This window comes from Pygocentrus nattereri, chromosome 27 (genome assembly GCF_015220715.1).
Source record: "Pygocentrus nattereri isolate fPygNat1 chromosome 27, fPygNat1.pri, whole genome shotgun sequence".
Classification (NCBI taxonomy): Eukaryota; Metazoa; Chordata; class Actinopteri; order Characiformes; family Serrasalmidae; genus Pygocentrus; species Pygocentrus nattereri.
This window is the reverse complement of record NC_051237.1, coordinates 2,587,244-2,612,724: the sequence shown is the minus strand read 5'-3', so window position 1 is coordinate 2,612,724 and position 25,481 is coordinate 2,587,244. Positions and strand designations below refer to the sequence as shown.

The window sequence follows — 25,481 nt, the reverse complement described above, 5'->3', positions numbered from 1 at the left end:
ACATTTCATCGCTGAAAAGTTGGGAACAGAACCGAGCTAGTTTCAAGAAGTAATAATAACAAGCGTCACATGAAATGAAAGTTGTCACGAAGCGTTTAGAAATATAAACCGTTTTAACAAAACCACTCAAGGCAAGTTAAGCCATGGTTCTCTGCACTACACAGTCTCTCCGGCAGATGGCCCAATTTCTCCAATTTCAGAAACACATTGACATTAGACGTCTTAAATCAGTCATTTAGCTACTACTGTGAATCATATGTGTTCTGCTATAAGCTGTGGGTCTTATTACTTCTCCGAGTGGTTCGGGAGAAGCGCACAGCGCCGAAGACTAACGGAGAAAACTGAAGGGCTGCTGTGCTGTGGCTGTCAGCGGAAACAGGAAGACGGTTGGTTGTGTGTGTGAGAGAAAGCCGCTGTGAGGCGTTTGTAATTCGGCGCTGTGAAGTAGCAACGTTAGGGTGAACCGCAAGGAACGGCCACTTTAACGCCGAATAATGTCCTCTTGGCATTCATAGTATCGCTTGTTTGGGAGCCTTTTGTTTGCTGAAGCTAACTAACAAAGTCCACATAACGGTTTTCCTCCGCTCTGCTGCTTTACTTGCTAGCCGCTCGTAGCTAATTTGGAAATCTCCCAACCGACCAACAGAATCAGCTGTTTACGCTGACAGCGCCTCATAAAACTGGACTTTCTCTCTTTCCTACACGAAGAGCTGCGACTGAAACCAACGAGAGAGGAGTTTCCGTGGGATTTGAGGAGAGGAGAAGTAATTCGGCTGGCTTGAGAATGACGGGCAAATCTGTGAAAGACGTTGACCGCTACCAGGCTGTCCTCACGTCCCTGCTCGCCTTGGAGGAGAACAAGTTCTGTGCTGACTGCCGAGCCAAAGGTGAGTGAAACCTGGCATTACACCCCCGGCAGCCAAATAAAACTGACCACAGTAGGCTTAATGGGCTGTTTTCCCCTGTGTGCACATCCACATGCGGATATGAAACTCATTACATAAAATATAGGTGAAATATAGGCCTTAGCAGGTAAGTTACATGATGAACTGGCCAGATGTTGTTGAAGGGATGTGATGCATGAAGGAAGTAACGCTGCTGCGTCGTTTCCCGTGCAGGTGCTTTGCTCATCTTTGGATGACCTGCTGAGGGAAATCGATCCAGTGTATAATCAATAAAATGTCTGCAAGAACGAAAGTTTTTTTTTAATGCTTCACCCGAGCTAAGCCTTTTTGACTGGGAAAACAGCTGCGTCTAATGTGCCTAATAGGCTAAGACAGTCAGATCCCAAGTAGGAACATATGTGAATTTGTACTAATTGAGTGGAAGGACTGGCTGAGATAATCAGACCAAGCCGGGATAAGCAGAACCCAGTTTGTAACATTTGTGAATTTAGTCTTTTGCAGTTTGTAGGTGCAGTGTATGTCCAGACGTATCCCAGCACTTTGTCTGATTAATGACTGTAGCTACTTTAAGGGGCACCCATTGCCATATTGCATTCAGTTAAACACACACACACAACCCTCCAGATCTCCATAGAAAAACCTTGCCTATAGAATGGGCCTCTGGAGCAGCTGTGTATGAGATCATCATGCCCAGTGCCAGGCGACAGCTTGAGGGGTATAAAGCCCCGTGGCACTCAGCTGTGGAGCAGTGGAACTGCGTTCTCTGGAGAAATAGAGCCCCATCCGGTGCCTCTGGGATGAGTTGAAGTGACGCGATCCAGAACTAATCATCCATAATCAGTACCTGAGCTCACTAACACTCTTGTGACTGAATTATGCAATCAGGCCCCCACAGCAATGTTACAACATCTAGTGTGGAGCTTTCCCACAAGAGCAGAGGTTGTTACTGCTGCAATAATGGGGCAGACTCTCTATTAATTACCTTGATTTCAGAAGAAACCGTGTAGAATCAATGGCATAACTTCTTTGAGACTTCCTTTCACAGCCCACATCCTGTTTACTTCAGATGAGCAGTGTCGTCATTGCACTTGCGATGTTTTATGAAAGTAAGCTCTAGAGAGAAAAGCAATACTAAAACTCAACTCAAGCACAGGCTGTTGCACAATACATGACATGAAAAAGCACCTCTGAGAACAAGGACCACAATAATGTGCTTTTTTTTTTTGCAAATCTTTTGACTGAGCCAAACTCTTGGTATCAGTTTGAACACAATACGCAAACGGCCTGTAAACAGTACTGTTTGAGTCTAGTAGTTTCAGCTGTAACTTTTCTTAACATTCAGGTCCTGTCAAACTGCTAGCTCAGCTCCCTGTTTGGTAGACTGAGTAAAGTCCTCTGTTGGCCTTGGGGCATGACAGGCCATGTGCTCACTTAAGTTTAGGACACTGTGTGCACCCCTCGTGTCCTCAACAGTCCTTGGGCCATGTGCACAATGACCGCGGGCCTTTAGGAGAGAGTGCCAAGTACCAGCACAGCTATGCAACCAACTGCAGTTGGGAAAACCATAGGGTCGTCCCTTGCAGAGTCTAAACACATTTCAGACACGATAACTTCTGTAATGGCGTTGAAAATTTGTGTAATTTCATTCTGGCATTGAGAACATCACAGAACATTAATCAAGGGGATCTAAGATTGTTAGATGAATGGGACAGTAAGAATGGCGAGAACAGTCTTCCAATTTCCCAAGAGTAGACATTATCTATTACTACTGCAGTGGCCACTAGACTTTGAGATTTGATATTTTGAGCCTTTGAGGTTTCTAGCCTTACTTTTCACTTTTAGAAGACGTGTTTAGTTTTTAGACGTCTTTAGTTCAGATTTTGTCAGAGCTCTTTAACCGTAATCACCACGATAGCTGAAGTGGCAGTCTGACTATGGTTGTCCCACCTGCTGAGTTGGTCTGTCTGGCATCTTTGCTAGTTTTCCATGGACTAATATTAATATGACGTAAAGGCTTAAATAAAATAAGGTATTAAATATGCTAGTGCTATAATTGAGTAAGCTAAATGATGTCAGGCAGACGTAGCTGGAGGGACCATCACAGAGACCACCGAGGCAATTTACTGTAAAGTTTTTGACAAATGTTTGCTTTTCAAAGCAGCACTTAACTGTTTTTTGGTATGCCTTATGTCCATATAAATATAATGACCTTGATGTGCAAAAGTTTGTACAACTGTAAATTCCATGTTTTGTTGATTTTCTAAGTGAAATAAGGTTCATATGTCCTGAACAAATCTAACTGTTATGGCCACAGAATCTTAATTTTGGCAAGAGGGTTAATTGGCTTCTTGGCTCTATTGGTCAGTGCAAATCCATTTACCCCTGCTGTTTCAAATGATAGCAATTCTGATATGTCAGTAAGACTATGACTGATCAGATGGTAGAAGGAAACAAGCCTGCTGTTACAGTCTCCTTTCAAAACATGTGCAACTCTTTTAAACAGTTATAATCTGATTCCCTCATCTGTTAATTTAATATTTAATGTAATTGTTGTTGATTATTGTGGTTATAAAGAAATATGAGAGGTTCATTGAAAGGTTTCAATTAATGTAATGCAATATCAGTTTAACTCCAGTGGTGAAATAATTACATTGTCTATCAATACTTACTGATTACCAGTTCTGTGTAAATGCAAAGGAATACAATACAAAGTTGTGCAGCCCAAGTGCAACACACGTTTTGCGTTAGGCCTTCTTGAAGTATGATGAGGCCCAGAAGCCAAGCAGATCAGAACGAGAGCAGATGTGAACTGATGCTACTTTGCAAATTACATGCCTGTGGTTGAGACACCATGTGTGATCAGGTTGGGATCTAGTCCCATGCATAAGGTCAGAGGAAAAACAATTACATTGCAATCGGAGAAGGATTAGACCGGTCACTTCAATGCAAAACTCAGGCTTCAATTTCCTATATAGGTACAATAGAAGCTTTCAGGGAAGAATAAAGATGAATGGTGACTGCAAAGCCTATGTTTGAATTTTTAATTAAGTTTGTGGTGCCAAATCCAGTGGTATTAGGCAATCTGCAGGCATCTAGACACCAGGAGTTGACCTCAGATAGGGTTCAGCCTAACTAGGCCTATTTGTATGCAGTTGAAATATCGCTTTTCTGGGTTTTTTGTGAAAGAAGCTTTGCAGTAGTATTATGTCTTTGCGCCTCTGCTTTGGCAGCGTTACTATAGCATCACCCCGCCCTTGAACCTGATTAGCAAATCGTACTGCGAGGTGTTATGCTGCGAGGTGGAGATGCCATTAATTTCTTCCTTTCTGTACACCGTGCTTTGTCATGGCAGGGATGCTGTGGGAAGCGCATAGCCTGTACGGAGGAAGGAATGTAACCTAAGCATCGTCCTGTGTTGCCAGGGTTAGTGTCATTGGTCAAATTGGAACAAACCAACTTTGGTCAGAGAGTTTTTAATCATTGGGCAAACTGGCTTTGTAGTGAGTTGATGTGCCATTCAGCTTGTTTATCGCCTTTATTAGGTGTGCTTAACTTCTATATGTCTAACCCAGGACTACAGAGTTCTCCCAGAGTACCTCTACTAAATCTTCTTTAGTTCACCATTTAGAATAAGCTTGGTGCCCTGGCTTTGTTGATGTATGTAGGCATACATAGTAAAATTTATGAGTGGGAAGTTGTGTTTAGCTGAGCTTTCCCTGTCTCAGCTGTTTCTAAAGTGCTGCTGCTGTTATTTTGCTCTTCCCCTTTTTCACTGATTCTCAGCATTGAGGCAGTGCATCTGTATTCAAAGTGAAACAGACATTAGGAAGAAGGAAGTGGTTTTGCAGTTGACCTTTCCTGCCAGTACACCTCAGCATGGATGCTCATTTGCATTCTCTTGTTCCATGGTTGTCATGGAGATATCACCCTGCAGGCTGAGGAGTGAGCGGAGGGCGTAATGAGGATGAGGAGGGGACGGTGCTGCTGCCCCTTCTCTGTCTTCCTCATGGAGCTATTCAAATGCAGGTCTGTGCAGTGTAGGGATGGGCGTAGTAATCCAAACTCCTTTTAATATGCGTCTTGCCTAATCGAGTGTTCGAATAAGACATGTAGTTTGGAATAAAATGGAATAAATAGAGTATTTATCATTTTTACACAGCTTTTGACTGAGTATGCAGTGTAAAAGAGCAGAGAATGGACTGTTTGTAGTCAAAGGAAATTCCATAGATTTTCTTAAAAGGAGAATCTTTTTTTGTACAAAGCTGTTCTACAAGCACACCAAGTTCATTAAATTAATCATCATCTGTCTGTGTCAGGACAGAACATCTTGATCTGCAAGTACATTTCTTGGCAGCCACGTCTTGCCATGGTTTCCTGTTTCTTTCACATGTCATTTGATTATTGTTTTTAGAAATTTTGTTTATCTCTATACTGATCAACTGCCAAGTGTATAAAAAGGCCCTTCCATTCCAAAATAAATGAGTGTGTCTTGGAACTTTGATGCACGTGTGTGTGTGTGTGTGTGTGTATGTGTGTGTGTCTTTGCTTCTTGAGCACTCCCAGAGCTCTGATGGAGAATAACCAGAGAAAGAGCTCAAGGTGGGTTCAGACAGGGACAGAGGAAGACATTTCTTACAGCTTGTATGGAGCGAAAGGCCTGAAACCATACTAAACCTACATTACATCATTTTTTTGCTTATCCACCTGCTTGGCAAACGGCTAATTGGCTAACAGGCTCCTTTAGTAATATTTCATGAACAAACTTGCAGGCAGGCATTCTCCTTCAGGAGTTTCTGAGAGCGGAATTGATGGTTCAATCAGTTATGACAAATCATCCAGGTTCTGCAGAAGCAAAGCAGCCCCAGCCCATCACTCTACCACCACCATGTTTGACTGTTGTTATGATGTTCTTGTGGTGGAACGCAGATGTAACAGGACCCATGTCTTCCAAAAAGTTCCACTTTTGACTCATTAATCCACAGAATATTATCTCCAGAGTCTTGGGGGTCATCTAGATGTGATCTAGATTTTTTTGGCAAATGCGAGACAAAACTTTGTTTTCTCCATTTGTGGATAATGTCTCTTGCTATGGTTCGCTGGAGTCCCAGAGCATTTAGCAATGGCTTTGTAAACCCTTTCCAGACTGGTACATGTCAAAGACTTTGTTTCACATCTGCATTTGAATCTCTTTAGATTGTGACATCTTGTGCTGCTTTTAGAGACATAGCCGGCTTCACATTGCCAGAGAAATTCTTTTTAAGTGATGTTTAGAATCAACAGGTCTGGCAGTAATCATGCCTTTGTGTGGATATTGAAACTGAACCCAGTAGTTGGTTGAAATTGATTAACTGGTTGATTTAGTAGCTAAAGGGACAATTATTTTTTCACATAGGGCCAGTTAGGACTGAACAGCATTTTTCCTTCAATAAATGAATTGATCACTTAAGAACATGTTGTGTTTACATGAATTATCTTTGTCTAATATTATAAGTATTTTGATGATCTGAAACATTTGTTTGTGACCAATATGCGCAAAATAGAAGAAATTGTGAAGGGGCAAATACTTCTCACAGCACTGTAAATTGTCTTTTTTGTTTTACGTGATGGTCTTTTCAAATGGATACTAAGAACAAGACCCCAAAGAACAAGATTACTAAAATCGCACAGTGTACGCCTGCCTTTAGAAGACATTTCACTACAGCTCAACCATCTAAACAAAAGACTCCAACAGGAAACCTCAGCAAGTGAGCTCCTCAAATGTGATTCCTGTCTCGGATGTGATTCCTAACTCGGATGTGTTTCCTGCTGTCATTGTACTTGTTGAAGGGTATAGATGAGGAGCATAGGATCAAAACTATGAAATGTATTTTACTTACAGCTGTACAGGCTTTTATGATGTGGAACAAAACCCACTGTTCTCCACTGCAGTGCTGCTCAATACAAAGTAACTGATATAGCAATACTCTTCATTAAACCAGCTAAAATTAAACTATTTAACTGTAAGGTACATTGCACTCATTTACTCTCCCAAATAGGGGTGGACCATTTGAGTATATCTTCTTGTTGTCATAAATGATGTTATATATCATGGATATTGTTAATACATAAAGAGCACTGACTAATTATGTTTCATTACAAAGCATAATTAGGTTTGTTTAATTGGAATTGGTGCAGTGCATCAATGAATACAAATCATTTGTAGATGTAGATGTATTTTTATTATCGTATGTACAGAGTGGAACTACAAATTCTGTTTAAAACTAAATATTGTGAAAACGTCTTGAAGCCCTAAGATATAAAGTATTTTTGCAATATCGCCCACCCCCCACTAACAGCTACTTAATTTTAAACCGGTTACTCAGCATGGTATTGGAATCGGTATTGGCAGGTCTGAAAATAATGGTTTTGATGCATCACTACTTATAAGTGAGGGTTTCTACATTAAACCTACTGTATAATTTAGTGCACAGCCAGCCAATGTTTCTATGACCGACAAATTAAAAAGTCATGAACTAACTTGGCTATCGTCCAGTTTTTTGTGTTGGTGTAGGCTGTGCTAGGTTTGTAGAGTTTTATGCATGAATGGCATAATACAAAAATATTTATTGTTGGAATATTTAAATAGATTTTGCTGAGTAAAAGTTGCAAAGATATTTTTAAGATGCAAACAGAGCTGATGTTAATGATTGTTACAGTGCTGTACTGACAAGAATACAGTAGAAGTGGGCAGCGGGCAAGTCCATAGCTCTGGCAGATTGCCACTGCTGAAGAGATGTCATAACAGAGATATGACCGGTGGTGGTGTCCAGGTGTCATAGCAGCTTTGGAGATTAGCGTCATGGAGAGCACAGTCTGATCACTGGCTTAGCTCTGGCTGCAGGACAAATCCATACGCTGCCCTCCTCACAGGCTCAGGCTTGATGGTAAATAGCCAGCATATGTTTACATAATTTAGGCACTTTCTTAACTATGTGGGGGTTTTTATTTGTTTTTTTTATTATTATGAATAAACCATGAAGTCCATCTGCTACTCAGGATGCATGCTGTTTTGTTCTGGGTCATTTTCTGTCCTCTGGTTATTTCTAGATTGGAGAACCCCTTTGGCACAGAGATAACGGTTGGCAGAATATCAAGTGAAGTATGAGGATCTCTCAGCCCAGTTAGAGAAACTGGGCCTGCAGTTCATGACTCCTTTGCTGTCTCTTGTCTAGATTGCAGGGCCACTGGGATTATTACTGGCATTATCTCATGGCTGTGCATGTGCTGACCTGTTGAGCCTGGTGGGAAATGGGTTAATGCGTATTGCAAGCAGGTGTCTGTGCGTGCCCATGGTTTGATCCTGTGGAGGTGAGTTTTGAAAGCCTCGTGGGATCTGGACTCTTGGACAATATTGGCATGTCTTGTAAAAACGTTGTAATAAAAATGGCTGTTTTAATGAAACATGATGAACGAGATGCAGCATCGCTATAATTGTCATTACACCCAAATGACAGACTAATAGCAGGTGAGACATGGCTTCAAATTTAAAGAAGGGCACCAAAAGTCTTCTAGATGAGCAGATAAGTGCAGTTTTTTTTGCTTTTACCTCTGCTAACATTATAAGCCAAGTCTCTGTTTGGTGCTTTGTAGCTAGAAAACAGTGAGTCTATGAAGAGCTTGTTAGCTGGTGCCAAACCTGATAAGTTCATTAGACATTGTTGAAAGTTTCTTTCCATTAAATCTACACAAGTAGAGTGTTAAATGATCTTGAGCTTGTTCATTGTCACTTTTCTGCACTGCTTCCTGTGTGCTATAGCTGCTCACTGTACTGTCAGCTCTGCAGATTCTCATGCAGCATGTGGTAGCTAGGCCTGTCACAGTCAATTTTATCTGATTAATTTCCATATAAATAAATTTTTTTTTCGTTCTTGAGTTGCAACCATTAAAGTGCAAGTCTGAAGTGGTCAAATAGGCTAATTATTAGTGATCTTGCTTCCAAACTGTCTTGGCTTTGCAGGGAATACTGTGTTGTTGTAACACAAACTGTACAGCACAATACACACTCCCAAATGTCTACAGTTATGTAGAGCTATATGTTTAACTAGGTTATATCACATTTAGAGGAAAAACATTCCCGAGTGCTGTCCTCTAAATGTGATGTAAACTAGTTAAATATTTGTCAGCAAAAGTGTTTCTTGCCTTCTTATTTATTTGTCTCAAATGCACCGGTGAATACACACCCAATTCACATTGTTTGTTACGACAATATATTTAAGTCTAATGACTGTGGAAATGAATTGCGATGGGGCAGCCTGTTCATGGCTGCGGTAGAGTTTCTGCTTTAGTAGACTGGACAGATAAACTTTGCCTGTCTGTAGTGAATTTGAGGGTCCTCATGGTCATTTCCTTTTTGCTGCTGTTTGACTGCTGAAATGTTTGAAAATACAGACTCTTTCATACTTGGTAAATTAATTCTGATCTGAATGTTCACGTTAGGGTCGCATGGAGACCAATGAGATACGTATCCGATGTAGGACCACATATGAAAGTGGCTAAGGTCAAATTTGAAAAGGTCAGATTTGTCCACACAGCCCTGAAAACATCAGATCTGAGACACATTAGGGCGAAAAATTGGATTTGTGCCACTTCAACCTGGTAATGTACGGAGGCCCTGAGGTGCTGTGGGGTGGGGGGGCGGGGGAGGGGGTGGGTTTGTTCTCTCGCAAATGTTTTGCATTCCCTTGCAAAATATACACTCAGCAGACAGCAAGCAAACATGGCACCAGAGGTGCCCAACAACTTTGGCTACATTAGAGCTTTGTTTTTAGGACAGCTAACGTCAAAAGCTGTTTTTCCTGCTTCGGAAATCTTCGGAGTTCATTCAGCAATTGTCCTCTGCAGTCTCTGTAAATGTAGCTGTTACTGCACAAGGACACTCGGTCTCAGTTGCAGTTTGTGGTCACTAATAACATAATGAAGTTTGATTTTGGAAAGCGATATTATGTCTTTATATTTCAATCCAAGATCAACATAAAATTCAATGAGCTGCTTCATGGCTGAGCTTTTGCAAAGCACAGCTTTTGTAAGTGGATGCAAACCGTTGCTTTGTAATGCAAAACATTTGTGAGGGAACATGATGTCTGTCTATCTATCTATCTATCTATCTATCTATCTATCTATCTATCTATCTATCTATCTATCTATCTATCTATCTATCTATCTATCTATCTATCTATCTATCTATCTATCTATCTATCTATTTATCTATTTATTTATTTATTTATTTATTTATTAATTAATTAATAACCACAGCCCCTTAGGGGCTCTGTAGTAATGTGAACGTGGCCAAAGTGAGTTGCGCTGAGTCTTTATGTGTGTATCCATCTCTTGGAAACAGGGCTTAGGCTATTTAAACAGTAGTGTGTGTGTGTGTGTGTGTGTGTGTGTGTGTGTGTGTGTGTTTGTGAAGGTCACTGTTTGTTGAGCACACATTGTCTCTGAATCACAGCAGGTGAACGGAGAACAACTACTAAAGTCCATCCTGGTTTACTTCCATTTTCTTGTCTCTTCCTTTATTTAGTCAGGTAGCCATTTTAATAAGGATAAGTTCGTAATGCCATGCCTGATTAATTTTACAGATAAATAAAATAGGAAGCCCATATATCCATTGTTCTTTTTTCCGGTTTCATCCTCTTATTTGATCCTGTGGGTTTATAGCAACCTGTTGCTGAATTAGCATTTGCAGAAGTCCTACTGACAGCATATCAGCAGTTTCTGAGCATCAGTGAACGACCATTCGGTTTTCAGTGCTGCAGTATTATGACTTCTGGTTGTTGCAGTGAATTGCCTCAGAATTTCCACAGACCATAAACCTCCCTCACCAGGGCAAAAAGAGGAAGTCACTCACTAGATTGCTCAAATCAAATCAACTGCAGTGTGTGGAAAGTGCCAAAAAAGATTTCCCGTTCAGTTCTCAGTACAGCACCATGACCATTAACACAATTTAGTCTTTCAGTAATATTTAAAAGCCTCTGTTGCAACAGCACCACAACCTACTGTAGAGTTGAATCAACTAATCAATGACACTGACAACATTGACAACAAAAAAAAAGCAGGCAATGGATGTTTGACCAGTTTGCTGTGGAACTTCATTGAAGGAAGGAAAATGTGCAAGACAGAAGCTACACCCGTGGGAAGTGATGCAACCCTGATTGAAATAAATATATCACTGTTGTCAGAACAAAACCTCGTATTTCCATTTTTGTCGTTTTTCAGGGTTTTTTACATAATTTGAAAATGCCTTTTGCCCTTTATATTGTGTGTACATTTCATGATGAATGGCCCAAACTAAATGACCCGAAACGTCTGGTTCCATTGACGGACATTATAAGTAAAGTAGGTTTTTTTCCTTCTTCTGTAAAGTTACCATTTTGGAGATGCAAGGTTTTGCTCCGACAACAGCGACATGTATAGCAGAGAGTCTTGAGCAGCTATAGAGAAAGGAGCACATACAACATAGGGCACAGTTATCTATCATCTATATTTATTTTTACTCATAGTTTCCTAAACTTCTGAAAATCATTACTAAGAAAGTCTGTGGGAAGCCTTGGAATATGAGTTTATGATACTTACAAAATAGTTTTTAGAAGGTTGACTTGTAAGTGTTAAGCATGCATGTCTCAAGGTGATTCATGGTTTTGTAGTTTTGATTCAAGTGCATAGAAATTCCTATTTATAGGAATTTGAAGGACTTTATAATGGCAGAACAAGATATTCAAAGGCTTAATTATGACGGCTGACGTTCGAATCCTGTTATGAGAATTCACATTTTAGCATTTTTCATTGCCAGTAAATGGTCTTTTATGTGATGAATGCACATCTACAGAGCCCTGCTGGTGAAAGCCCACATAAATAAAAATAATCAGTGGCCATGACTTAGTAAGGCATAGGAACAAGATCCTAATGCAAGGCCATCACTTAGTAAGGTGTGGAAATGAGATTGACCACAGCTTTATAAGGCATGATCTGTTTCCCATGCCTTACGAAGTCATGGCCACGCGTTAGTATCTCGTTACCACATATTAATATAGCCTGGCCACGCATTGTTTTTATTTATTTGGGATGTCACCAGCAGGACTTCGGACATGTCTCTAATGCAACCATGATTGAAATAAACATGTCTGTAATTTGGCTTGATTATGTTTCAGAAAGGTGCATCTATAATGAGATATATATATATATATATTTTTTTTTTTTTTTTTTTTTTTTTTTTTTATTTTATTTTTTTTATGAGAAGAGCTGTTTCTAAATTATAATTTCTGTTAATTAATTTTTCATCTTTGTTACTGTTTATACTTTCTGGCAGCTCCTTTTTTTTAATGTTCAAATGTGTTGGTATTTGTTTAAGGATGATGTTTATTAAATGTTTTTGTAGTTGTGTAGGAATTCCAGTAAAGTTTCACACTGTAAACTTTTAATTATATTTATAACTTAAATTTAACTGACAGCAGTAATTAAGAGAGTGGTTGATTATCAAAATTATCATCGATAGCTGCCCTGCTACTCTTTCTGGTGGCTGTATTGGACGTTCTAAGCTCAGAGTTCCCTTATTCATTAAAGTGAAAGAATGTTCTGAAAGGTGTTGGGTTGCTGAGTTGAATCTCTTCTTGGTGCTCACTAATACAGTCCACATGCTGATAACAAGCACGGTGTGTTGCATCTCATGCCAGTGTTCCTGAGTGCTGTGTGATGCTTGTGCTGATCCGTGAGTCAGCCGAAAACCTGCTGGAATCCACGTGGGAGTTGATCACAGGCTCACATGTTCTGTCCAACAACTCTTTCCTGGCAGTCTCTGCCTTCCTCCAGTAAATAAACACACAGAGACACACGTTCTCACTAACACTGCCTCGCATGTCACCATCTTCCAGCCAATAGCCTTCAGTAATGCCCTACAAGCTGATTACCCTGGGCCACAAGCAAGGGTCAGAGAGATAGAAATGGGATAGGAGGAGGAAGAGCTCTCTCTGGGTTAGACCTTGCCAGCAGTCTGTGTCCGTTCGGGGGTTTCTCCCTCTGTAATTGTTCTGTGCCCTGTCACATTAACAGCTTGATCTGAGCAATATAGGAAAGATGTGTGTGTGTGTGTGTGTGTGTGTGTGTATATATATATATACACACACACACACACACAGTGGGGCAAAAAAGTATTTAGTCAGCCACTGATTGTGCAAGTTCTCCTACTTAGAAAGATGAGAGAGGTCTGTAATTTTCATCATAGGTACACTTCAAATATGAGAGACAATATGAGAAAAAAAATCCAGGAAATCACATTTGTAGGATTTTTAAATAATTTATTTGTAAATTATAGTGGAAACTAAGTGTTTGGTCAATAAAAAAAGTTCAACTCAATACTTTGTAACATAAACTTTGTTGGCAGTGACAGAGGTCAAACGTTTCCTGTAAGTCTTCACCAGGTTTGCACACTGTAGCTGGTATTTTGGCCCATTCCTCCTGCAGATCTCCTCTAGAGCAGTGATGTTTTGGTGCTGTCGCTGGGTAACATGGACTTTCAACTCTCTCCGCAAATTTTCTATGGGGTTGGAGACTGGCTAGGCCACTCCAGGACCTTGAAATGCTTGTTACGGAGCCACTCCTTCGTTGCCGCGAGCTGGGATCATTGTCATGCTGGAAGACCCAGCCACGTTCCATCTTCAATGCTCTCACTGATGAAAGGAGGTTTTGACTTAAAATCTCACGATACACGGCCCCGTTCATTCTTCCCTTAACACGGATCAGTCATCCTGTCCCCTTTGCAGAAAAACAGCCCCAAAGCCTGATGTTTCCAACCCCATTCTTCACAGTAGGTATGGTTGCAACTCAGCATTCTTCTTCCTCCAAACACGACGAGTTGAGTTTTTACCAAAAAGTTCTATTTTGATTTCATCTGACGACGTGATATTCTCCCAGTCCTCTTCTGGATCATCCCTATGCTCTCTGGCAAACTTCAGACGGGCCTGGACATGTACTGGCTTAAGCAGGTGGACACGCCTGGCACTGCAGGATCTGAGTCCCTCTCGGCGTCGTGTGTTACTGAGGGTAGCCTTTGTTACTTTGGTCCCAGCTCTCTGCAGGTCATTCATCAGGTCCCTCCGTGTAGTTCTGGGATTTTTGCCCACCGTTCTCATGATCATTTTGACCCCATGGGATGAGATCTTGCCTGGGACCCCAGATCGAGGGAGATTATCAATGGTCTTGTATGTCTTCCATTTTCTTACAGTTGCTCCCACAGTTGATTTATTCACACCAACCTGCTTGCCTACTGTAGATTCACTCTTCCCAGCCTGGTGCAGGTCTACAATTTTCTTCCTGGTGTCCTTTGACAGCTCTTTGGTCTTGGCCATGGTTGAGTTTGGAGTCTGACTGTTTCAGGCTGTGGACAGGTGTCTTTTATACAGATAACGAGTCAAACAGGTGCCATTAATACAGGTAAGGAGTGGAGGACAGAAGAGCTTCTTAAAGAAGTATCAGGTCTGTGAGAGCCAGAAATCTTGCTTGTTTGTGGGTGACCAAATAATTATTTTCCACCATAATTTACAAATAAATTCTTTAAAAATCCTACAAGGTGATTTTTTTTCTCATTTTGTCTCTTATAGTTGAAGTGTACCTATGATGAAAATTACAGACCTCTCTCATCTTTCTAAGCAGGAGAATCAGTGGCTGACTAAATACTTTTTTGCCCCACTGTATATATAATCTTTACGATAAGCAGTCAAGCCTCAGCTAGGAGTTATTTTTGCATCGCTATGTTTTTCTAAGTGAAATTAATTACACATCCTCTACAGGCAATACACTTTTGTGTGTTTTGATATAGACCAGTGCTTATTTTCAATTAAGTACTTATAAAATCTGTTAAATATGTATTTTGATGACAAGTGTTTAAACTTTTGTGTATGACTGCATATCCACTACCTCTCAAAAAGTTTGGGTTCACTTGTAAAGTATTTAAATTTTTATTCAGCTTCTTACCAACTCATACAGTGTAGATTTCAGTGTTATGAACTTGACAAAATGTAGATGCCTAGTTTTACAGTTTTAAGGTATTCTGGGAGAAAGAGGTAATGGTATGGGGGGATAGCAAATGTTTGTTATATTATAACTATTTATTTATTTATAGAAATTTCTTGTCACAAAATTGCTATGAGCGGCTGTTTATCATGATGCCTATCATGATTTGGCCACTGGTTTTCTTTATTATAATTTTTTTTTTGGGGGGGGGGTGACTCTGGTTCCATTGCCTTGCATTAGAAGTAAAGCATGTTTTTTCCTTCTGCTGTATATAGGTAAGTAGGTAGGAAGGTGGGTGGATGGATGAGAGAGAGATATGTACATATCTGTCTGTCTATGTATATGTGTGTCTATATTTGCCTACTTGGCAGACATGAAAGAAAAAGAGCAAATCTGTTTAAGCACTAGTCTTGTTATGCTGGCCCAGTGTGCTTAATGTCTCTCTTCACAAAAAGACCAACAAACAATATTGTTGCCACAACACTCAAGGAATTGTGACATCACCCGTCATAAGACAAAACTCTGGTGCATTGTGTTCCCTTCAACAAAATAATGAGTTACATAGTGCTGCCACCTAATGGCCACTACCACTGCTCTGCCGCCAGGGCTGAGGAGCTTTGCAAATCCCACTCAGAAAGAGACGAGCTCCAGCATTCTCTTTGAAGCCTCCTCATGTCCTGGAACAGGACAGTTACATAATTTGTTTTAGGGGGCAAATAAGGAAAAGAGAAACTGATCATTATTCTTCCCTCGAGCAGCTGGCGTTCCCAGCGCACCCTCAGTAGACAGATGCACTGTGTAAGCCCCACACAAACCCACAGCTCGGTCTGAGTCACGGCTCACACTGGGGCTGAGGATAGAGTGGAACGCAGTGGTCCTCCTACAAGCCTGTGAAGAGTCACTCAGTTCGCTGTGCCATGTGGATTGAGTGAGAGAGGAAGAGCCAGACTTTAGCAAAATCGTGACATTCATTCTCACTCACTCACTGTTCTCCATAATTTCTATATTTGCCTCGGTGTGTATGATAGAAAGCGTGACAGACTCCTGCCTTCCTGTCTATGATTATCATTTCTGTCCAAAGAAAAATAAGTATCTGCAAAATAGTAACTTTACAGAAGAGAGCAAAAACAGTATTTACTTTCAATGTAAGTTATTTTAAAGAGATTTTATTCCAGGTAGTTTTTCTACACTGTGTAAAGGACTTCCGCCATGCTCGAATAATGTAGAAAAGTAAAAATCTGGAAAACTGAAGGTGCATGTTTATCTGTAGACAGCGACAGTGTACTTTGCACTGGGTAATCGTGCTTCTTTTTTGAGCCAAAAATAGTTGCGTTTGAGTCATCCCAAATACTTTTATTTTTCTCTTATGTCCTTCTTCTTGCTTCTTATCTTTCATCAGGTCCAAGATGGGCATCCTGGAATTTGGGAATCTTTATCTGTATCCGATGTGCAGGAATACACCGGAATCTCGGTGTACACATATCACGTGTCAAGTCTGTTAACCTGGACCAGTGGACCCAGGAGCAAATTCAGGTATCTAGAGCCAGGGCACTAGACTTAGATCGAATATGGGTATTTGTAACAGTCAGAAAAAACGTGCTCAGATTAATGAAAAACAAAGCTGTGCCATGTATAAAGATGATCAGATACAGGTCACGTTTCCTAGCAGTGTGAGTGTAAATTTAGACCCATAATTCCTTATTTGTGCAAAATGATGTGCTCACTCAGGTCTGTAATGTTAGTTTTGGCAGGCAGACCAAGGAAATACCTTGTGAAGAGGTGTACATTGTCATTGGAGCCTCTGAATTACAGGGTTGAAATACGAATATTGTTACATGAAAGCTAAAACTCATGCGCAATGAATTGATGATATTAGACTAATAACATCAAGAAACACCCAGTGCAAACCAGCAAGTTCTGTCAACTAAGTGATTTTGACAGTAGGAGCTTACAATTTGAGTAAATGCTTTCATGTGATGTCAAGTAGTGACGCAGCAATGCTGATAATAGAACCGCGATGGAAAATTGATCCACTGCCAGCTAAAACGTTCCACATACCGCAGTTTTCCCAACTTTTATCTTTGACTGCAGCAGTGGAGTAAACCAGATGTAGGTTTTTGGGGGAGCCATAGACACCAAACATCTCATTGTTGAATTCCAGATAAACTCGGTGTTACACAACAAAAATAAAAGAGCACAGTGAACCCTGAAATAAACAATCTATACTGCTAAAGTCCTCCTCTGATTTTCGTCCATTTTCACTGGCAGCGTAGTCACCATGTCAAGTCAGGCTTTGTTGTCATTTCAGCTATATATACAAGTACACAGTGAAACGAAACAACATTTCTCCAAGACCAACACAGGAACACAAGTGCGAGACAATACAATATACACAGTGCAGACAGTACAGTGCAATAAAAACAAAGACTGACAATAAATACACAACAGAACACAGGCAGTACACAGTACTGAGAGCATGTGGAGTTGTGCAAAGGAGGATGTAACATACTATGACATATTAGCAGCTTAGCAGATAGTCTAGCATATACGAGCATAGTAGTCACTGAGGTATCAACCAGAGCAGCAATATACAGTATACAGTATTTGGCTTATACAGTAATTCCAGCAGCTTAAAAAGTGTATAGATTAAGTGTTTCAGTGAAATGCAGTAACTATATTTTTAGAATGTTCCATAATTTGGAACTGTAAGTAGTGGGGAGTGAGTTGTCATATGTTATGTATATGTGTGTGTGGGTCCATATGGGTGTTATGTATGTGTGTGTGGGGGTCCGTGGAAGTTGAGAAGTCTGACGGCTTGCGGAATGTTTGTGTAACTTCATGCCGCTGTCAGGTGCGTAAGGTGGAATGATGCTTTTTTCAAACATGATTTGCAGCATTAGTCGCGGTTGCTCTTTGCTTAAAGTGTATTATTCCAAATCCTTCTCAGCATCAGCAGCATTTTCTGTTTTTATTAACAGAACAAAAAAAATACATGTAATAATTATTAATGATCAAATTTCCTTTGTTTAAGGAAATAAATGAATAGGAAGCATGAATACTGCCTCGGTTGTTACTCTAAGCATCAGTACAAAAGCCCCATGCAAGAACTTGTCCATGTACTGTATCGCTTCATGAGCGAAAACCTGTTTCTTACGCTTGCATTTTTATCAATTTTCATGTAGGCTAAAAATTATACTTAGATTTGAGTAATGTGGTTAAATATGAAATGAATAATAATGTTTGCATCAGTTTAAATATACTCAATTTATAGGTCAGCTAACAAAACAAGCAACATGACTCATGCTGGCCAACTTCTGTAATTTAGAGGTATTTTACTTCTGACACAGCTGCAAGTAGCACAGCAGCTTGTAATACTTGTAAAGCAAGAGTTGTGAGGGCTAAACTCAATTTCTTTGAATTTTTAGATGTTACAATTTTTGTTGCACTCAAAAGTTTACACTGGAATGATAATTACTGTTTATTTTATCCTTTTCATTCATTTTCATTTGTATTACTCTTCTAGTTAGGCCCTTGGGTTAGACACCATGAGGTATACAGAATTGAAATCAATATTTTGTTCAGGTATCGGAATCAGGACCGGAAGAGAAAAACTGGGATCGGTGCATCTCCAATGTCAAGTCTTTTCAATACTCAGGATTGTTGGCTTAGTTGTAGCATGTATGTAGCACTAATTGTATTTCAACCTCATAATCCTGTGACATGCATGGGGAAAAACATCTACTTTGGAACATCTATTTTTTTTAGCACTTTTTTACTGTCATTCAATTCAAATGCATGGCAAAATAACATACAATGCAAGAAATCTGCAGTGTTAGGTTTTCTTAGACAGACCAGAGCAATGTCTTGCATATAGACTTTTTGCAAGATAACATAGGATGCTGCTTTTGGGGACTGTTGGACGTTTGTATTTTTCTTTCTTTCTTTGCATGTTCTGTATAGGATATGCCTCATGCTAATGTATGAATGCTGCTGGATGGTGTTGTTTCTATTTAGTGTGTGCAGGAAATGGGGAATGCCAAGGCACGGCGGCTCTATGAGGCTTTTTTACCTGAGTGCTTCCAGCGTCCGGAGACAGACCAGTATCCTTCTCTGTTAATCCTTTGTGTAGTATCAATTATATGAACTCGGACACTTAACATTCCGATGCCACTGTTTTCTTTAAACACTTTTGTATAGAGCTGCAGAGGTATTCATCCGGGACAAGTATGAAAAGAAGAAATATATGGACAAATGCATTGATATCCAAGCCTTTCGAGTGAGTCCACAATCTTTATATAAAAAAAGTTTCTTGTTTTATGTTAATGTTAATTAATTAAATATGTCTGTTGTCTTCCCATTCACAATTTCCAGAAAGAGAAGAGTGAGGCAATAACAAAAGAGGCGCCTGTTGTTTTTGAGAAGATGAAGCTGGTTAGTTATGTTTGTTTAGTTTGAAGAATGTATCAGACATTCTCTTACTTTCAGTTTTAAAAGAAGATTATAGTAGATCTGTTAGAGCAAACGTAATATATCTCTAATTGTGTCTTCTTGTCTTGTCTTGTAGAAGAGGGAGGAGCCTCAGCAGTTCAAGAGCACTCCAAAGAAGCAGTCCCACTCTGTAAATGACCTTTTAGGACTAGGTAACATTTTGACATTGATACGTATTTATGGTTGTAAGAAAAAGGTTTAAAGCGTTAAGCTTTAAACAGTTTTTTCAGGATGAGTCTTGAACATGTTGTGATCTTCATGTAAGTCATAATTATAATCAAAGGCAGCCTTATTTAACAAACACACAGTATTTTGTATCATCACGTCTTTATTAAATTAGTGGTCTAAAAAGTCAAGGTTATTGATGGGAAATAGGCCCAATCTTCATATTTAATAACTAGTGGAATTTCCTTTATTAGAAATTTCCTCAACCATACATTGCTAATCAGTCCAATGATTGTGGTAGAAGGCATTTTGGGACATTCCTCTGCATAAATTATAGAATGGACTGCTTCATATCAAACCACATTATTTCACTCATGATTTCAGTCAGGTCTCTGTCTAGGCCATGTAGATGTTCCTCTGCATGAATCTGTTTATTTATTGTTGCTGTACAATTTCTTCATTCAGTTTTACTGTGAAACACCAGAGCCTATCACAACTATGGCTGCATCTATCTCCACCAATTTGACTCTAAATGGATATCTCTTTCATAGATGCTCCTCCAGTGCCTGTGGCAAATGGAAAGGCCAGTCCTGAGCAGAGCCCAGCGTTGGATTTGTTCAGTTCCTTGCCTGCTGCCAACTCAAACTCTGCCAAGAGTACAGTAAGGGTTCTACTTGTCTGTACAGGATCTGAGGCAAAACTTTTTATAAGCCAAGATTTGACCTGATAAACAAGTTTAATTTAGTCATGTTTATCAATAAATGGGACTTTACTCTGGTAAAAGATTATCAATACCATCAGCTAATGGCCAGTGTCGATCTAGGGAGGGGCTGAATACCATATTTAAAGGTGCATAAGTAAGCCTTAACAGCAAGACAAGCTCTGCCCCTCCAAATTCATGGATGTGCATTGCCAAGTTAAACAACACTTTCTTTGTGGCCATAAAGCCTTTTGCAAACAAACAGTCAAATGCTATTGTTATAACTGATATTGTTGATGTAGTAATTGATAACATTGCAAACAGCAACATCGCAAGTAATGTAACTAACGTTAGCTAGGTTGTAGGTTAGCGAAATCACTGCAGTTGCTGCTGCGATGCTAACTACAAAAATTAGCCAACGGGACAACTATTGATTCTGTGAAACAGCAAAAATGAGTTAATGTTACCCGTCTGTCCAGTTGACACAGAGCAGCATCATGTTCATGCCTTTCAACTTTCCATGAAGCTTTAGTCAGCATCTTTTTCACCGGCTACTTGTTAGAATTTTCCCTTCCACCTTAAATGGTGCAGCAGTTAAAAGAACAATTCCTGCTTCCTGGATGGGTTTTTAAATGTACTGAAAAGGCTGAAAGGACTGACAACTGATCGGTTTTAGTTGTACATTTTTATTTTCAGTCCCTGCCAGAGCTGTAGGTCATAAAGCCTAGTACAGTGTAATTATCGTTCATGCTGAACAGAAACGAATCCTCAGTGCTTTGACAACACACCATGTTAATTACAGCTGAATCCATTCACACAGAGACTTTACAGTGAAATAGGAGCCAAATGTGTAATATAATGTTATGCAAGGCTGGAGTTGGCTACCCATTTGCCAGCTTCTTGTTTAAATTTACCATTCCACCTTTAATAGTGCAGCAGTTACATTCTGGTGCCTGAGGTGAAATATGGATCATATGTTTTTCATCACTGATCAGCTCTCAGGACTGGCTATGTTAGAGAAATTGCATTTTTGGCTGAATTGCATATGTAGGCTGAAAATCAGCCGATACTGATAATCGATCTTTACATCTCTAACAAAGGAGTATTTTGTCCTCCTGCAGCCTGCATCTGGCTCCGTTTCCAGCTCCATGCCCAAAGGCCGGGTAGCAGCATCAGTACCAGAGAACCTCAGTCTTTTCCTGGACCCACCTGCCAAAAGTGAGGAGAACAGCAAGAAAATGTCCAAAGACTCCATCTTGTCTCTATATAGCAGCGTAACACCTCAGACTAACATGGCTGCTCATGGTAAGAATCCAGTCTTAAGAATTCGTCTTCAGTTACTTTTTCCAGTAACAATTCCTTCAAAAAAAATGCATTACAATACTTTGAAAAATGCATGACATTATTACGTGATTACAACACTCAGATGTGCAAAGCTAGTGTTATTCCAGAGGTAGGATTGGGAAACATGCTGCCTCAAGATGTACCTTTTGTGTGCGTATTTTGTCTGCAGCTGGAATGTACATGGGAGCAGCCCCAATGGGCTATGCCCCTGCTGCTGGGTACGGACATTACCAGGCTCTGGCCACTCAGCAAGGCATGATGGGAACCATGATGGCCCCACAAGTGAACATGATGGGACAGCCAGGCATCATGGCACAGTCAGCAGTGGCTGCCCCTACTCCTTACATGGGGGGAGTGCAGGGGGGCATGATGGGAGTTCAGAGTGGCGTGATGGGGGGTGTAGGGCCACTGCCCCAGCAACCATATGCAGTGCACCAGGCCCAGCAGCTGCAGTGGAACATTGCACAGGTAAAACCAACATGCAGTGCTAGGGATGGGCTTTGTAATGCTTTTTCTATTTGAATATGTGGATTATGAGATGAATTTCCCAATGATATTTTTTATATTGTTCTATGTTACATGATCAGTCAAAAACATATTTTTAATTGCAATAATTGCAAGACAATACACTATTTAATTTATATTTCATTCAAAACTACTGCTCTTCACATACTTATTCAAATACCCAGAGCGAATAAACCAGAGGACCTCAGGACCTTCTAGGCCTTCAGAGAAGACCTAATGATTTCTGGGAGCTAATAAATACAACACTTTTCTATAGGACAGTGTTCATAAGGTTACATGACCCCTGCATAAGCCCTTCATGACAGCTGACATAAACCTAAATAAACATCTATAAACACTTATACCAGTACACCACGTGAGACTATTGTGGCGTAGTGTAGTGAAGGAGTCACTGTGAACCTGACCGAGGTGAAATACACCCTATATTTCCAAATGTATTCACTCGTCTGCCTTCACATGCAAATGAAATTGAGGGAGCTCCTGTTCTTAATCCATAGGGTTTAGTATGATATTGGTCCACCCTTTGCAGCTATAACAGCTTCAGCTCTTCTGGGAACGCTTTCCACAAGGGTTAGAATCAGAATCAGAATCAAGCTTTATTGGCCAGGTATGCTACGCATACAAGGAATTTGATTTTGGTTACAGGAGCTCACAGTGTATAGTTAAAGGGTGTATAGTGGCAGAGAAAGGGATCAATGAGGTGACAGTCAGATAAGTGGAGAAATATTGCAAGTAAGTTGGAGAATAAATACTGGTTTGAGACGGCAGGTCCAGAGGATGGAGTTGAACTTATACTATATGTTATTACTATATACTATATATATATTTTTTTTAAATGCAGTTTGAAGCTGGAATTGTTTTTGTGTAATATTTTAACTGCTTGTGGGAAGAAGCTCTGGAATGGGTGGCATCTATGGAGTGTGTTCATGGGAATTTTTGACCATTCTTCTGCTGATGTTGGACAACAAGGACTGCCTCGCAGTCTCTGCTCTAATTCATCCCAAAGGTGTTCTGTCAGGTTGAGGTCAGGACTTCAGGTCTGTAGTGATTGACTCTGCAGAAAGTCGGTGACCTCTGTGCACTATGCCCTTCAGCATCCGCTGACCCCACACTGTCATTTTATGTGGCCGACCACTTCGTGGCTGAGTTGCTGTCGTTCCCAATCGCTTCCACTTTGTTATAATCCCACTGACAGATGACTGTGGAAAATTTAGTAGCGAGGAAATTTCACGACTGGACTGGACACTATCATGGTACCATGCTGAAATTCACTGAGTTCCTGAGAGCGACCCATTCTTTCACAAATGTTTGTGGAAGCAGTCTGCAGGCCTAAGTGCTTGGTTTTATACACTTGTGGCCATTTAAGTGATTGCAATGCCCAAATTGAATTATTTGGATGGGTGACTGAATACTTTTGGAAATATAGTGTGTGCTAATGTCTGCTACAAGCTTCAAAACAAATGTATGGAGGGTCTTTCACATACTTCAAATGTCAGTGTTTAATCTGGAACAAAGAATAATGTCCACATGTACCACTGTTTGCGTAGCCCTAACATGATACAAGAAATCCCTTTTGTAAAGGAAATTCCCAATTTTGACAGGTTTGATATTTATAGCCAAAATTAACCAACACTAATTCATATGTCCATGAATATCCATATGTTTGAATAACAATGCATGGAACAGACCTTACTGAAAGATGGGCAGTTAGTGAAGTTCACCTGTCGTTAATGCAATAAAAGACACTAAGAGAATACAGACTTATTTTACAAGGCTGGTTATTTGTGTTTCTCCTCAGATGACTCACCACATGGCAGGCATGAACTTTTACGGTGCCAACAACGTAATGGGATACGGGCAGCCCATGGGAGGGGCATCTGCTCCCAACACCAATCATGTGCTTGGCTCACATGTATGGAAATGAGTGTAAGCAAGTCGTGAAGTCAGAATGGGTGGGCTCGGGGGCTGCGCAATAAACTGTAAGAGAATGGTGGGAAGTCTGCACACACTCTTCATCAAACATTCAGAGACTTGTGTCCATGATGAAGAGGGAACGCTGTTTGAGAGAATTAAGAGGAAGAGTCTCTACCTCCCCCCTTGTTATAGCCATTTTCTTGTTTGATGCCCAGGTGTGATGTGGCCCATATGTCCGGCTTTTATCTGTAACATGTTATTCTGGGCCTCACTGCTCTCTTCAGCTACACCCAACCCACAGCAACAGTTTCAGTTCCCTTGACTCACATTAGCTATATCTTTTGGTTGCATGTGGGAGGGAAGATGTACCTCAGTAGTTGGGTCATGAATACTTTCTGAGATAAGCTTTGTGTGTGTTTCCTTTCATCAGAGTCACTATCTTTAATGCTTGTAACATATTACTTAGTGGGGAGCACTTGTAATCACCCATGAACATGCATGCGATTGTAAAGGTGATTTATAAGGTGAAAAGGAGAGCATTTGATAGGTATGTAGAGTTTCAACCTTAAGTAATGTGTTGCTGCTGTCCGAGTTGTCTGTTGGCTGCTGTTGTTGTGGATGTTGAAGCCTGCAGAAGATGATTGGAGTATATTGGCCCTTTCTTCCTGTGTAACCCAGGGTACTGCTGTGGAACTGTAGTGGATCTACCCTCTGCTTCTCCTCCTACTCTCTCTCTCAACTCAGGAGTTTCACAAGCAGGGGAAGGCGAGGGATCTCGTGTCAAGCTGGTATTGAAAGTTCAAATGAGAGAAATCTGTCTTAGCCAAAGATTTACAGAAGTTATGTTTGACGAACTAGCTTAAATCTATAACGAGTTTAGATGTTTGCACAAAGAATTATTACATGTTTAGGAGGTATTAATTAGTCCTGTGATTTATATCTGATTGTATCCAAGTCTCACAAGCGCTCAATACCACCTTTGATTGTATGAACTGAGCACTGTTTTCTTCCCTCACGGTGTGGTGCAGTAGTGCTCTGTAATAGCTGAAGGTAGGACTTTTTAATTGACTAACTGCAGGGTTTTTAATAGATCACCAGTACCTCTCTGTTTCAGTCTGTATGGAGACCAGTTGAATGTCTCTCTCACATGCTCCTCTGCATCTTGCAGCAGTTTTTGCATTGTCCCTGGGGGAAGTTATTTCAGATCGAAGGAGTGGGCCATACTGCATGCACTAATGTGTCTGGACCACGGCAGTGAGACTTGGCTCACTAAAAGCACTAAGAGCATTTATGACTCTTTCATAGAGCAGCTACAGACTCGTCTGGAACTGTTTGTGTGGATGTATGAGATGTCATGCATAGCTGTAGAGATGTATGCCTAGTGACTGCATGTACAG

General features: G+C 40.4%; 2 protein-coding genes across 2 annotated transcripts in view; one reads left to right on the top strand and one right to left on the bottom strand.

Annotated features, from left to right (window-relative positions):
- Positions 1–1,950, bottom strand: part of col9a2 (procollagen, type IX, alpha 2) — a 36,292-nt gene extending 34,342 nt beyond the window's left edge. The window contains exon 1 of the mRNA XM_017693133.2: positions 1,888–1,950. The gene's annotated coding sequence lies outside the window, so the exon portion shown is untranslated. The remainder of the gene's footprint in view (positions 1–1,887) is intronic.
- Positions 210–24,488, top strand: smap2 (small ArfGAP2). Its single transcript, XM_017693144.2, has 11 exons — positions 210–386; positions 709–887; positions 16,348–16,481; positions 18,963–19,048; positions 19,146–19,224; positions 19,320–19,379; positions 19,513–19,588; positions 20,153–20,262; positions 21,423–21,606; positions 21,815–22,113; positions 23,969–24,488. The coding sequence occupies exons 2-11, from the start codon at positions 785–787 to the stop codon at positions 24,092–24,094; spliced, it is 1,257 nt and encodes a 418-aa protein (XP_017548633.1). The 5' UTR covers positions 210–386; positions 709–784; the 3' UTR covers positions 24,095–24,488.
- Positions 24,489–25,481: the final 993 nt, after the last annotated feature.